This window comes from Euphorbia lathyris, chromosome 6 (assembly GCF_963576675.1).
Source record: "Euphorbia lathyris chromosome 6, ddEupLath1.1, whole genome shotgun sequence".
Classification (NCBI taxonomy): Eukaryota; Viridiplantae; Streptophyta; class Magnoliopsida; order Malpighiales; family Euphorbiaceae; genus Euphorbia; species Euphorbia lathyris.
This window is the reverse complement of record NC_088915.1, coordinates 81047427-81061442: the sequence shown is the minus strand read 5'-3', so window position 1 is coordinate 81061442 and position 14016 is coordinate 81047427. Positions and strand designations below refer to the sequence as shown.

Below are 14016 nucleotides of genomic sequence, written 5' to 3'. Positions count from 1 at the left end.
ACGGTAGTTAATCATTTTAGGAAATGACCTTTTAGGCCTGCTTATGGTTTTATATTAGAATAATGTAAATCTCTGTTAAGTTCTTTAAATGACGTTAATGTTAATTTCGTTAGTTGTTCTATAAATAGTGTAGCCCATGATCTTGTTTGGGCTGCCTACTCTATATCAGGACTGATGGAATAGTCTTTAACGTCTCTTAATTTTATTCGTTGTATATTGCATTTTGACTTTTATTAGTGAATTTTATTTTCTTCAAAAAAAAATAAAAAATGTCAACTTAGTAAACTAATAAAACTTTTTAAATAAATTTATAAAATTATTCGAGACATGATTAAAATTCATAACCCAATTAATTTTTTCTGAACAAAGAGATTCTTCAATTTCTACGTTCACACACACAAAAGGAATCGTACTATTTTAGCATGATATAATATATGATATCTCATTGAACATGAGAACCATAGTTGACTAGTCTTCACATTTTTCTGCTTTAACGAAGCTTCTCTGCAAGTCCTCCAAATTGGGTAAATTACACTAATGGCCACTGAACTTTATCCATTTTCACATTATAGCTACTGAACTTCATTTCTTCTCGGTATGGCCACTGAACTTTACACTATTTAACACCGGTGACCACTTAACGTCTCAAAACGACCATTGACGGCTAAAAATAAAAAATCCAAAGTGTTACTGATATTCTAAGGAACTTTAATTCTTGAAAATTTTCGTTTTGAGGTTATTTGAGTGTTGTTTGGTTAGGAGAGAGAAAGTGAATTTTTAGAGAGAGAAAGCTCCAAAAAATGTGATTTTCGAAAATAAAAAATGTGGTTTCATAGTAAATATCGTTCTGAACAACTTTAATTCTTGAACATTTTCATTTTGATGTCGTTAACGATCGTTAACGGTCATTTTGAGAAGTTAGTTAAAATTGAGTGGCCACCGGCGTTAAAAAGTGTAAAGTTCAGTGACCATACCGGGAAGAAATAAAGTTCAGTGGCCATAATGTGAAAATGGGTAAAGTTCAGTGACCATGAGTGTAATTTACCCAAATTTAATGTATTATTCATATAAAGTTGGCTGAGATTCAACCCCACTCACTTTCTGAAATCTCTATTCTAGGAATTGACTTTTTTTAATGCTAGCAATGAAATTAAATTGATGGATGCTAATTTAAAATCTCCAAAACAGGAAACACTCGAGTTTTTACATATTATATTTCCACAAAAGTAAAAAAAATAATTAAAACATGCGGTTTGATGATTTATAAAGAGAGTTTTCGTGGTTTGTGATATCGGAATATCAAAATAGGCTGTTTCAACACCAGTAAAACAAAACATAATTAGATAGGGGGGTTGGAGACCGATAAACTCTCTCTCTCATGCTTAAGCAGTATGAGAATACTAAGTTTAGAGAATAAATCACAAGTTTAAGTGCATAGAATTGAGTACATTTCTCTTTGAACTAAATTCCTATTTATAATGATTTGAGCCTCAGTCTAAATATACGTGTCATTACCATATTGGTCCGGAACCTAAATTCCCTTTCCAAATGGGCTTATCATGTATCTGAGGTCCGAAGCCTCATTTCTCAAATGATATCTTTTGGGGACCCACGATGGGCCGGTCCAAAAGTAGGCGATAGACCTTTTAGAACCATGTGGAGGTCCAACTGATATTGTTTACCATATCAGTTTGCAAACGGGAATTCTGGGTTTCGTGTAGTTTACAAACTCAGTCATTTCGTTAAATATTGTTTTCGTTGCTATTTATCTTAAAAGAGAGCGATTTGTAGCAATTAAAAAGACTGATTTTACAAATTACTCGAAACACAAAGTCTGACTTTGAAAATTAAGTAAGAAACACGTATTGTTTGATTGAAAAATTGACTTACAGATTTTTTAACTGCAAATTTCACAAAGCACATAAATATTGTTTACAAACTTTTAAACTACAAATACTGTTATTGAAAATCGGTCGAACCACAATATTAATTTTTATACTTTTCTCTTAAATTTTTCTCTTTTATCTTTTGTTACATTAAATATCTGATGATCATAAAAATCAGATTTTTTTTGTTAAAGAATACAGTAAAATCTTTTTTTTGGGTGAGACAATAAAATCTTTAATTCAATGACCAAGTTGTCCACGTAAGCTGCCATATATAGTCTCCTTTTTAAGCAATATTATCAGGCTCGGATCGAACCGGCCGGTTCAACCGGTCAAACCAAAAACCAGCCAGGCGTCCGGTTCTTACCCCTCCGGTTTGTTGAACACTCAACAAACTGGAAAGACTCGGATTTAAACCGGAACCCGGCGGTTCGGCCGGGAACCGGTACAACTCCGGGTCTCTAAAAATGCCACTAAAATAAACTATGGGTCTTGATATCTAACCCAGTCCAGGTAAGTTTTTATAAAAATCAGATTTTAATATAAAAACCGGCTAATACAATATTATTTATTTTATTTATGTTTGAAATTTGTAATTTTAATAATTCAAAAGCAATTTTAATACATGTAATATGATTATAGAAAAATTGTAAATTTTTTATTTCGAACAGTATATTTTTAGATGAAAATGAAATAATATTCTGTTAACTAAATTTTATATTTGTAACTAAATAATTTTGCGAGCTTTAATTTGAGGTGATTAAAAATAAAATTCAAAAAATAAAATAAAATAAAATAAAATTCAAAAGCTTCATGTGTTGAAATAAAAGGTGGAGTCAATATAACAAAATTGAAATGATAATGTCACATTTCGTATAATATTGACTTTTGCCTAACAAGATATAGGTTTTTTCCACTAAACTCTTTGCTTTAAATTTTTCTTCTTTTGTTTTATTAGGCGATAGGGATAATAGACCAAAACATCATTATTCAACTCTCAATTATTACAATTGAGTCCTTCTTTGCCAAAATATCTAGTTAAGTCGTTTGGAGAAACTTTCTTAGAGCATGGATATATTTGTTTTGTCTACTGTTTATTGTTATTGTTATTGTTTGTTATTATAGTCTATTATTTGCTATTTAAAAAAACTGGTTTTCCAAAAAGTAGAGATTCCAAAAACTACTTTTTATTTGATAAAAAAGAAACTATTTTTCATGGATAAAAAGCAAACAGGAAATCACTAACCAAACACTTAAAACTCTCATTTTTAAAGTGAAAAGCGAAATATGAGCATGAAAATGAGCTACCAAATGTCTCCTACATTTTACTAATTAAATAGTTGGATTTGTACGCTTTTATTTTTAACACCAATCTTTTTTTTTAATAACATAGCGTATTTTTTATGAGTACGGTAAAAGGTTTCATAGATATTATACGATTTCATCCAAAGTCTAAATTTTTTGAATTTAATTGTTTTAAAACATATTTACATATATTGAAAATACATTTTACTGATATAGTTCAGTTACTCTTTCTCCATATCAACGTGTGATTAGTTATCCGATTTCCATCCTTATAAGGTCAGTTGGTCCTTAGTCATGCTTTCTACTCCAGACTACGTTTTCATGATCGGCTCGTCATAGATCCACCAACTTCTATTTGGTTCATCTCCAACCAATACATCGTACATGAATCAATTTTAACATCAATTGTAATAGTCTGCTCCCATACCATGTAGATATTATATATTTTGACCTAAGTCTCGTTTTCTAGGTCTCACAGCTTTAAAACGTGATACGAGTAAATCTCATAGTATTGCTCTAACTTCAACTGAGATTCTTTCGATTCTTGGAATATGACAAAAAAAGGAGATCAAGTAGCGATCAGGAACTAAGGACCGTACTCCGATGATGAAGTTAGCAAAATATATAATGTTTGTATGCACCTTAGTTTGTAATATCTCATTCTATAAATAGGTTGTCATTGCTAAACCTAGTCAATTGCAGTGTTTGTCCTAACTTTACCTTCAAACGTGTGTCAACCTCTGGCTAGTGGATATTTATCGTAATAAGGGCAGCTTGCACCATATCAAAACAGTCTCCCTTGATGTCAGGCGCGGAATTAGTGACTTAATCCGGAATGATCTCGGAACCCTTCTTCCATTTACTCATCTTAACCTAGCTTGATCTGAAGGCTCTCCTTCTAGCAAGCGTTCTTGCTTCTTTTAATGAGGACACGTGTGTCATTCTTTATATTCATATGATATCAAATGCCCCCAAGTTCTTTAGATTTTCGTCCATTGGGATAAAAAATCGAAAGTGTGTTAGAGGTCCGACATTAACTGAAGTAGAAACTAAACCTAATGAATAGATGTGACATCATGTTCTCACATTGTATTAGGTCATTCCTTCTTGGTAAGTGAGACGTTTTTAGAGAACTGTCTGAAAAATCGATATAATTATTTACTTCACAGTTTGATCACTTACACTTTAATGAGCATATAGAATTTACTTATTCACCGGTAGATCTAAACTTACCATTGATCTTATTCTTCGAAAAGTTGACCCGAACAACACCCATCATTGTTATAGTCCAAAAAACACATGAAACCCAAAATGGAGTCACATTTAAACCCCATATAATAGAAGCTAGTCATTTTCTCTCATAAACACACAAAAAAAAACCCATTAATTTATCATTTATAAGAAAAAGAAAAAACATCCTCACTCAGATTCTCATAAAATAATATATTTTCTCTTCTATATCATAACACAATGCATCCACCAAGAACATTGCTATTTTTCATCTTCTTCTCCAATTTTTTACACTTACCTACTTTAATCAGTGCTCAATTTTGTATGAACAATTTAGGAAACTACACAGCAAACAGCACCTACAGAGCAAACCTCAACACACTTTTCTCCTCCCTCAATTCCAACACTTCAATCACCTACGGTTTCTACAATCTCTCCGCCGGTCAAACCTCCGATGACAAAGTCACCGCGATTTCTCTCTGCAGAGGCGACATTTCTCCGGAAGATTGCCGAGGCTGCATCAGAAACTCCACTACTGAAATCCTCGAAGCTTGTCCCAATCAGAAAGAGGCGATCGGATTCTACGAAACATGCTCTGTACGATTCTCCAACAGATCGATTTCCGGTCTAATGGAGACGCAGCCGACGGTTCATATGGCGAATGAAGAAAACGTTACTGATGTGAATCAGTTCAATCCGGCGCTGCAAACGCTGCTGAGCCGACTTCGGAGTAGGGCGGCGGCGGGGAATTCGACGAGGAAATTTGCGACGGGAAATGAGAGTGCCGGATTTGAAACGATTTACGGACTCGTGCAATGCTCGCCGGATATTACAGAGCAAGATTGCAGCGATTGTGTTGTTGCTGCTGTTCGAGATATTCCGTTTTGTTGCGCCGGAAAATTGGGTGCGAGAGTGCTTAAACCGAGTTGCAATTTCAGATATGAGAATTATCGGTTTTACCAGCCGACGCCGGATGAAGCTCAATCAGTACAACCATTTACGCCGGATCCGGCGATGGCTCCTAATCTCACAAAAGGTATGTAAAGCTACACTGTGAAAGCATAAGTGTTTATGGGCCGGGTTGATGGAGTTGGACTTAACAAGATTTTAGAGGGTTCCTTATATGAAAATCACAAATTTTAATAATATTATTGTTTTATTAATGTTGGTGTTTTAATTATTAATATATCAAAAAATATAAATCTTTATTTTGTAATCGTCAAGTAATTAGTTTAAATTATAAACTGACCGTGTAAAAAATAAAGGAAAATGCTTTGTAACTGCTAGTATTTCTAGAGTGATAAAATTCAAAATAATCATTGATAAAATTATAGATATTTTTTAAAATTTGAATTTCTATGTAAATTTCCCGATTTTATATCCAAAATGCTCAATCCAAAGTTACTTGAGCCTGCTGGTAATTTAGACGATTTGTGTTCGGAATTGAAAATCAATTTCAAACTTTAATTTATATAAATTCATATTTGAACAAAAAAAATGGTAAAAATTAAATTTTATACTTTAAATTTTATTTTATAAATTATATATAACAATATTAATAATAATTAATATTAATAGAAAAAATATTATATATAATAATAATAATAATTAATATTAATAGATAAGGTTAAAACCAATTAAGATTGGATTGAACAGTTAATGGCCTCAAGTCGGTTAAGTTAAATATCGAGTTCGAGTTTTAGCATACATAGAATTTACTTAAAAGATATATGACGAGTCTCAAATCGAAAAATTGAACAAAATATAAAAGAAATAGATAAGGTTAAATTAGATCGGCCATCCTAAAAATGAAGTTAAAATTTATTTAAAAGATTATACTATATTTCAATGACCCAAAACGGCTTAAAATTATATTTTTCTGTTTAAATTTGACCTATTGAAAATGTGTCTAAGATGGATACTCAAGGCCCGTAAGTGCATTTTACCAAAAATATTATTTTCTATAGGATATTTTTTTTTTGTTTAGAAAGTAATTTATTAAGAAATTATTAGGAAACCGAATTATTAATGAGGAAATTACATCAAAAATCAGATTTTAATTTATAATTATGAAAATCGTTTTTATGTATTTTTTTATTATAAGATTTTAAATTTTAAGAATATCATAACTTTATTTTTGTTTTTGTCTTATTTTCAATTAATTAATTATAGAAAAAATAACAGTTTTAAAACAACCACCAAATTTAATATTTATATAAATTTATTTAAGAGTTTAAGACACCTGTAAATAATTTATTGATCTTAACTATTATATAATTTACCTATTATTAATTGTCCATTTTACTTTAAGTAGAAAATAAAAACCTTTATTTCTAAATTTTTTTATATTTAGTAGTTACTGAAATAAAATATTCAATACAATTAAAATATCTTGAAACGTCTGAAGAGCCAGAATCTCATCAAAACTATTTTGAAGCTTCGTCCTGCCTTTGAGTATCTTAATTTCTCCCATATTTTTAGGGAGTAAAACCGCGTGGCGGATCGCTTAGCAGCTGCTGGGCATGGGAGAATGTTAGGTGTTTCTACCCTCTCTGTTCCTCCTTCTTTTCTTTTGCCTTCTCTCCTAGAGGATAGGATTGGGGTCAGCCTTCCTAGACTGATCCCGGTGTAGGTTTTTTTGTTGGTTTTGTTTTTTTCCTTTCCTTTCTTACCAAAAAAAAATTAAAATATCTTGAAAAGGATGGAAATAGTAATATTTGTGTACAAAATATTGAGCTTACAATTTACTTAATATATTTTTATTAATTTATTTAATAAGTATTTGTTTATATTAAGTAATAATTCGAGATGCATACTAATATTGTATATTCTATATTTTTTATTTATTTTTAGTTACTCATTGATTTTTTTTTATTAATTTTCATCCAAAACTTTTTTATTTTAAAATCTATTTATTTATTTTTAACTATTTTATTCTATAATTGGACCAAATACAACGAAACTTGAAAAAAGCCCAGTGATCCATAGGGTCAACCACACTAAGGCCCATTTAATTATGCATGTCTGTGTCATGTAGTGTGTTCGAACGATATGATCGAGAAACATTTTCCCTATCGTAAGGTTTAACGAGAAAATATAAATTTTCTTTCACCATGCGACACAAGGTGGTTTGACGCACGACCGATTTGACGCACGACCGATTTAACATAAAGCTATTAAAGTAAATATTTTAGACCGCACATTTTTTAAGATCTCCATTTCTTTAAATCCATTATTATAAATGGATAAATAACTCAAAATAATACTAATTTACTATATAATAAATATTAATTTAAGTAAAAAAATGAATTTATGTAATTATTATAAATTGTTTACCAATTTACCTTTTTATAATAAATGTTAATATTTATTCAAATAAATTACAAGTGTGATTTTTTATTTTTTATTTTTTATTTTTTTATTTTTTTATTTTTTTATTTTTTTTCTTTTGTGCCTCCCACTAGAGAAAAACACTTATTAGAGAAATTAACTATGAAAGTTTAATTAAGAAATTTATGTAAAAAAGCTAGAAGAATACATTATACATATTAACAATTTTTTTTTTTTCATGTATATAACTTTTAAAAGGCCAAATTAAATAATTTGTTTTAGCCCTTTCTAGTCTAGAGCCAGCAAAAAGAAAAAGTAGAAATTTTAACGGTTATTACTGAAGAAATTTATGATAAAAATAATTGTCGCTGATGCATATATATAAATCACGTAATATGATTGTAATATGATTATGATGCAATAACCTCTAAACTCTTCCAATTCGTATTCAAACAATTGTTTTTTTCTTTGATTTAACAGAAAGTTTGCAATCATTTGGTGCAGGAAAAAATAGGCGAACAATCATTATCGTTGTCGTTTCAATTGCAAGCGTTCTACTCGCTCTTGTTATATGCACCATAGTTTATTTACGAGTTGAGAGGACAAGTAAAAAAGTTCGAAGTAAGTTGAAACTTTTTTCTGGAAATTAAACTTTTTCTGTGCATATTTATATGCATTATATTGATCAATTTTTAAATGGGTTTTCACATATTTTTCTCTTATATGAATTAGCCATGGATGAAATAAGTAGTGTTGAATCCTTCAACTTGGACTTTGAGACCATTAGACTTTCAACTGATGACTTTTTAGAAGAAAATAAGCTTGGAGAAGGCGGCTTTGGTTCCGTTTACAAGGTAAATATCCGTGTTTACTTCTCCTTTTCGTAATATGTTTTTTGTTGTTTTATTTAAATAATAAATAATTGAGTGTTCACTTAACATTGAAAAACAGTAGTATTAATTCCTTTATTTTCTCGTGTAGTGATATACATACCGATTTTCATTGATAGGTTGTATTACTTTTACAGTACTGTACAATTTCACCACATAAAAGAGTCTCTTAAACCTGTCAAATCAAGTTGCACTAAACGAAGGAAAAAAATATATTTAAACCATATATATCTGTTGTCAATAATAAGGTTTATATTACATAATTAAATACGTAAACTTATCGCTTTTTAGTGTTTGCAATTGGTACTTTGAACTTATTATACGTAGATCTATTATATCTAAACTTGTCAAACTTTGGACCACGTACATTATCGAGTCTACTTTGAACTTATTATACGTAGATCTATTATATCTAAACTTGTCAAACTTTGGACCACGTACATTATCGAGTCAAACTTTCATCTAAATACATATCATATCATATTAGCAAATAAAGGTGCCGAAAAACCAAAATTAACAAGTTTAGGTATGTAGTAAGTTCAAGTATAAGTTCATGACAACAAACGGAAAAAATAGTACATCTCTTGTCCTTGTATTCGTCCAAAAAAAATCAATTGCCCTTTATACTTTTAAAATGTCCAATTTACCCTTTAATCTTGTTTACCGTGACCTATTAATCCTCTAAAATCCACGTGACACAAGAGATTTTAGAAAAAGTGAAATGTGTACTTTTAGGGGGCTAATAGATCAATTTAAGAAAATTCCGGAGACTAATAGATACATTTCAGAGAGTTATCGGTTATTTTAAGCAAGGTTAAGCCTCAGTAATAACTTCAAGGACTGTTATATATATCTCATATTACTTAATTATGAGTAATATATGTGAGACGATCCTTCTCTTTTGAAGCACATTTTAGGGTGAGTTAGGTCTTTATTTACGGGAACTTTCAATTGCATATTAACAGGGTACACTTGGAGATGGAGAATGTATAGCAGTGAAAAGGCTTTCCAGTCATTCAAAACAAGGAGACGTGGAATTTAAAAATGAAGTATTAGTGATGGCTAAACTTCATCACAGAAATCTAGTGAAGCTTCTTGGTTTCTGTTTGAAAGGAAATGAAAGGCTTCTTATCTATGAGTTTGTTCCTAATGCCAGCCTTGACCAAACTCTATTTGGTAATTAATTATGAGTATTATTCTTTTTTGGAAAATAGCATTTTGCACTACAAAAAAAAAACGGTATTACCTATGGAAAATTTTATCGTGATTTCTGTAATCCGTCCGAGATCATGGTCTCCAAGAGACATTTGTTTTTGGTAAAGTGTCTTTGATTCCGATAGAAATACAGTCTGTCGGAGATTTCCATAGGTGATAGCACTTTTTCTTACAATGTTAGAGCTATGACCTTTTCAATTTTGGCTTAAACCACTATTTGATTCCCGAACTATTTAAAATTCTATCATTTGACTGTTGATTTATTATTTGGTTACATTTAGCGCCCGACTTATCTCAATTTGAATGAAGACATGACAAAACCGTTATCCCCTAACATGTGGCATGTTTTAAAGTTTTTTTTCTGGCATATAAATTTTCTTATAAGGAAATAAATAAATAAACAAAAAATGTCAAAACTAAAATCTGTAGTTCAGGTCAAAATATCAACATGTGTCATGAGATAACAGTTTTATCAGTTCTCCATCTAAATTGAGTGAAATTTCACCAATTCAAATAGTTCAGGAGTTAAATATAACCAAATAATAGGTCACACGCCAAATGACAAAATTTTAGATAGTTCAATAGCTAAATAGTACTTTAAGCCTTATTTTTGTTGAAAAAGCTCTCTGACCTTTCAATTTGACACACATTGAGCACTTGATCAATTTTAATTGCACATGTTAAGCCCTTGGTGAGTAGAAAAGTCGTGTTAAACATCCTACCTTGCTAAATGAGGAAACTATATGTCTTTAAATATGTGTGTCAATCCTCACCCTTTGAGGTACCTTTTGGGGTGAGTTCGGCTTTTATTTACATGTATAGTGTCATGGTTCAATCTTGACGCTCCCACTGATATTAGCGTCACGTACCAAATGAATCGGGCTTGATATGACTCGATTTTGGTTTCAAGGGCTCAACATATATATTATATATCATATTGAAAGATCAGTGGCTTAAAGATGTTTTTCTATTCCTTGTTCTTTTACTTTCATCTGGGTTACATAAATTTATATATATATTCATGTAAACATTTGATTTGAGTCCTATAAATTAATGTGCAGACAGAACAAAGAGTGCAAATTTGGATTGGGACAAACGTTCCAAGATAATTGGAGGAATTGCTAAAGGGCTTCTATATCTTCATGAGGATTCTCGACATCCAATTATTCACCGTGACCTTAAAGCTAGCAACATTTTGTTAGATGCAGAAATGAATCCGAAAATTTCAGATTTCGGCTTGGCAAGGCTGTTTATATTGGATCAAACTCACAGCAACACGAGTAGAGTTGTCGGAACATTGTAAGTTTATGAAAAAAAAAATATATTGTTTTTGCATTTATGGGATTAGACATGATAAATTGCATCGACGGTCACCAGGGGCGGACAAAGGGGAGGCTAGGGAGTGTCAGAGCACCCTTGGGGTCGCCTTAATTTCTATCATGTCAACTATAAAAGTTAGGCATGTCCAGTGTCTGATACTTAGTTGGCATATTAAATATCTCCTATAACATACGTTTTCACACACAAATCATCCGGAGTAACTTAATTAAAATAAAATGTGAAGTTTAATGATTTTATTGAATGAAAACAAAGTTCAGGAATCCAAACTTCAATAACGATGAGTATATTTTACCCGATTATAATTAAATTTTATACCTATTGATTCCTGTGCAGTGGATATATGGCTCCAGAGTATGCAATGCATGGACAGTTCTCATTCAAGTCTGATGTGTTCAGTTTTGGTGTACTAGTTTTGGAGATTGTAAGTGGTAGAAGAAACACTTGTTTCAGCTACGAGGAAGACCTTTTGACTTATGTAAGTACAACTATATCTCTATATAACTTTTTTTATTAAAATGTGTAAGGTTTAATACATCATGAATCATTTTGATTTCGCGGAAAAAATCGATTGGTCCCCTAAATTAGAGTGTCTGGTAAGTTCTCTAAGTCTAAACTTGCTTTAAGTGATATATTGGCTCTTTAAACTTGTTTAAAATGATATACATTTCAATTTGTTCAAATTCTCTTATACTCTGCCACCTGATTTAGAGAATTAATTAAGCAAGTTCAAAAGGCTAACGAGACACTTTGTAAGTTCAGGAGGCCAATCGCTTTTCTGAAGTAGCTATGATTGATTGCTAGTTAAAGCGGCCCTCTTTTTCTGCAACGTAACACCCTACTATGTGTGGTTGCGGACAGGGACATCAGAAGTCATGAGGATCTTTTTATCCTTATCCCCGTTATGCACGGATTGCCAATTTTTTTTACTTCTAACCTATCATTTGGTAACCTTTGCTTCATGAGTTGTCCAAAATGTTGATTCTTATCCTTATTTGTTGAGATTTCACTAATTTTGATAGGTCAGTAAGCATATGTTACCAAATAATATAAGTGAGATGCAAAGACTAACATTTTGAATAGATCAGAGGACAAATGTTAGTTACCAAATAATAAGTTAGAGTGTAAACCGACATTTAAGTTGCGGAGCACCATTTCACTAATTTCTCCATCCCACGGGGAACTATTTCTAGGATCCCACATCTCTATTGGCATGCGGAGAATTCCACTCCGTTGTCATCCCTCCTTTCACCTTTGCTAGTATCACTAAAAAAAGCGAATTGACACCCTTAAAGTTGGTAGACAGGTTTAGTTTAACCTAAATCGAAGTTTAGTTGGCAATATTTGACAAATTCGCTCAAATTTGACAAATTTTTAGGTATTGAAATTGATTGTACTTGGGCTAGTTTGTCAAATAGTATCAACTTCAGGACTGACTTTATACATAAACTTCAATTTGCGCTAAACTGACAACAGGACCAAATTGATCCTAAATTCAAAAAAGTAAATCGCGACGCTTTTCTAGCGACACCTAATCGAAATGTTACGAATTTTACAGGCATGGCAAAACTGGAAAGCAGGAACACCTTCAAACATTATAGATCAAAATTTGAGAAATGGATCAACAAGTGATATGATGAGATGCATGCACATTGGATTACTTTGTGTTCAAGAAGCTATATCTGAAAGACCATCCATGGCTTCCATACTTTTCATGCTAAGTAGCTATTCTTGCACTCTTCCTTTGCCTTCTAAACCATCTATTTTCATCCATAGCAACACTGGATCTATTGTGTCATATTCAAGGCACATAAATGTTAGTGAAGCTCAAGCTCTCACACCGTCAAGAAATGAACTCAGTGTTTCCGAAATGTCTCCTCGTTTATAATGTTCGCTAATATTATCTCCCAGTTACTACAGAAAGCTGCACCGTATGGTTTTGTAAAGGTAAATTATACGTGGCGTACAATCTTTGTCATTTTCACATTTTGGTGTACAACCTTCAATTTTGTACACAAAAGTGTACAACCTTTTGGTGGCCTGGAGGTCAAATTGCTGACATGACACGTTGACTTCGCGTTGACAAGTCATAACTACCAGTTGTACACTTTGGTGAGAGTTTAGTAGAAGGTCACCAAAAGATTGTACATTTTTTTTTATGCAAAATTAAAGATTGTACATCAAAGTGTGAAATAGGACAAAGATTGTACAACAAGTATGTAATTTATCCGGTTTTTTTTAAAGGTAATCTTATTCCTATTTGGAAAGAGATTCTTATTTTGTGAATACAGGGTTGTGATAGAACCTTATGTAAATAAGGATCATTCCTCACTGATTAGGAGTCTTAATATTCAATTAATTGTATACTCTGGTCTCTTTATCCGTAGTGATTCGTCGGTGATCTGACTCAATTACGGACAGATTTTCTGTCAGTAATTGCAAATTTTCTTATAGTATACGTTGCAAGAGTAACTTGGAATTATGAGATCATTGTTTTTCCTTTTTTTTTTTTTTTTTGTAATTGTGAAATATATGAAATGTGTTTGAATCCCAATTTCTCTTGCCTCTGTTTTGTGAAGGTCAAATTGGATAAATTACACTCGTGGCACCTCAATTTAGAATTTACTTTCGTTATAACCTCTTGCATTCGAAATCAGACATAAAAGTATACCAACTTTGCACTTTACTATATAAAAGCGGGTAAATTTCACTAACGGTGTACAACCTTTGCCCCATTTCACATTTTGGTGTACAACCTTCAATTTGTCTCACTAATATGTACGAACTTATAGGTGACCTCCCACTGTGGTGTACAGCAGGTA

General features: G+C 31.6%; 1 protein-coding gene across 1 annotated transcript; it reads left to right on the top strand.

Annotated features, from left to right (window-relative positions):
- Positions 1-4567: 4567 nt before the first annotated feature.
- LOC136232942 (cysteine-rich receptor-like protein kinase 44) lies at positions 4568-13666 on the top strand. The gene is made up of 7 exons (XM_066022427.1): positions 4568-5457; positions 8256-8372; positions 8484-8605; positions 9607-9817; positions 10918-11155; positions 11531-11672; positions 12753-13666. Exons 1-7 carry the CDS (start codon positions 4662-4664, stop codon positions 13080-13082), a joined length of 1956 nt encoding a protein of 651 aa, XP_065878499.1. The 5' UTR covers positions 4568-4661; the 3' UTR covers positions 13083-13666.
- Positions 13667-14016: the final 350 nt, after the last annotated feature.

Bases quoted from the DNA above. Each gene is read 5' to 3' on its own strand.
- LOC136232942 (XM_066022427.1), top strand. From the start codon at position 4,662: ATGCATCCACCAAGAACATTGCTATTTTTCATCTTCTTCTCCAATTTT. The intron at 8,606-9,606 runs GTAAATATCCGT...GCATATTAACAG, and splicing joins GCTTTGGTTCCGTTTACAAG to GGTACACTTGGAGATGGAGA. The intron at 11,156-11,530 runs GTAAGTTTATGA...ATTCCTGTGCAG, and splicing joins AGTAGAGTTGTCGGAACATT to TGGATATATGGCTCCAGAGT.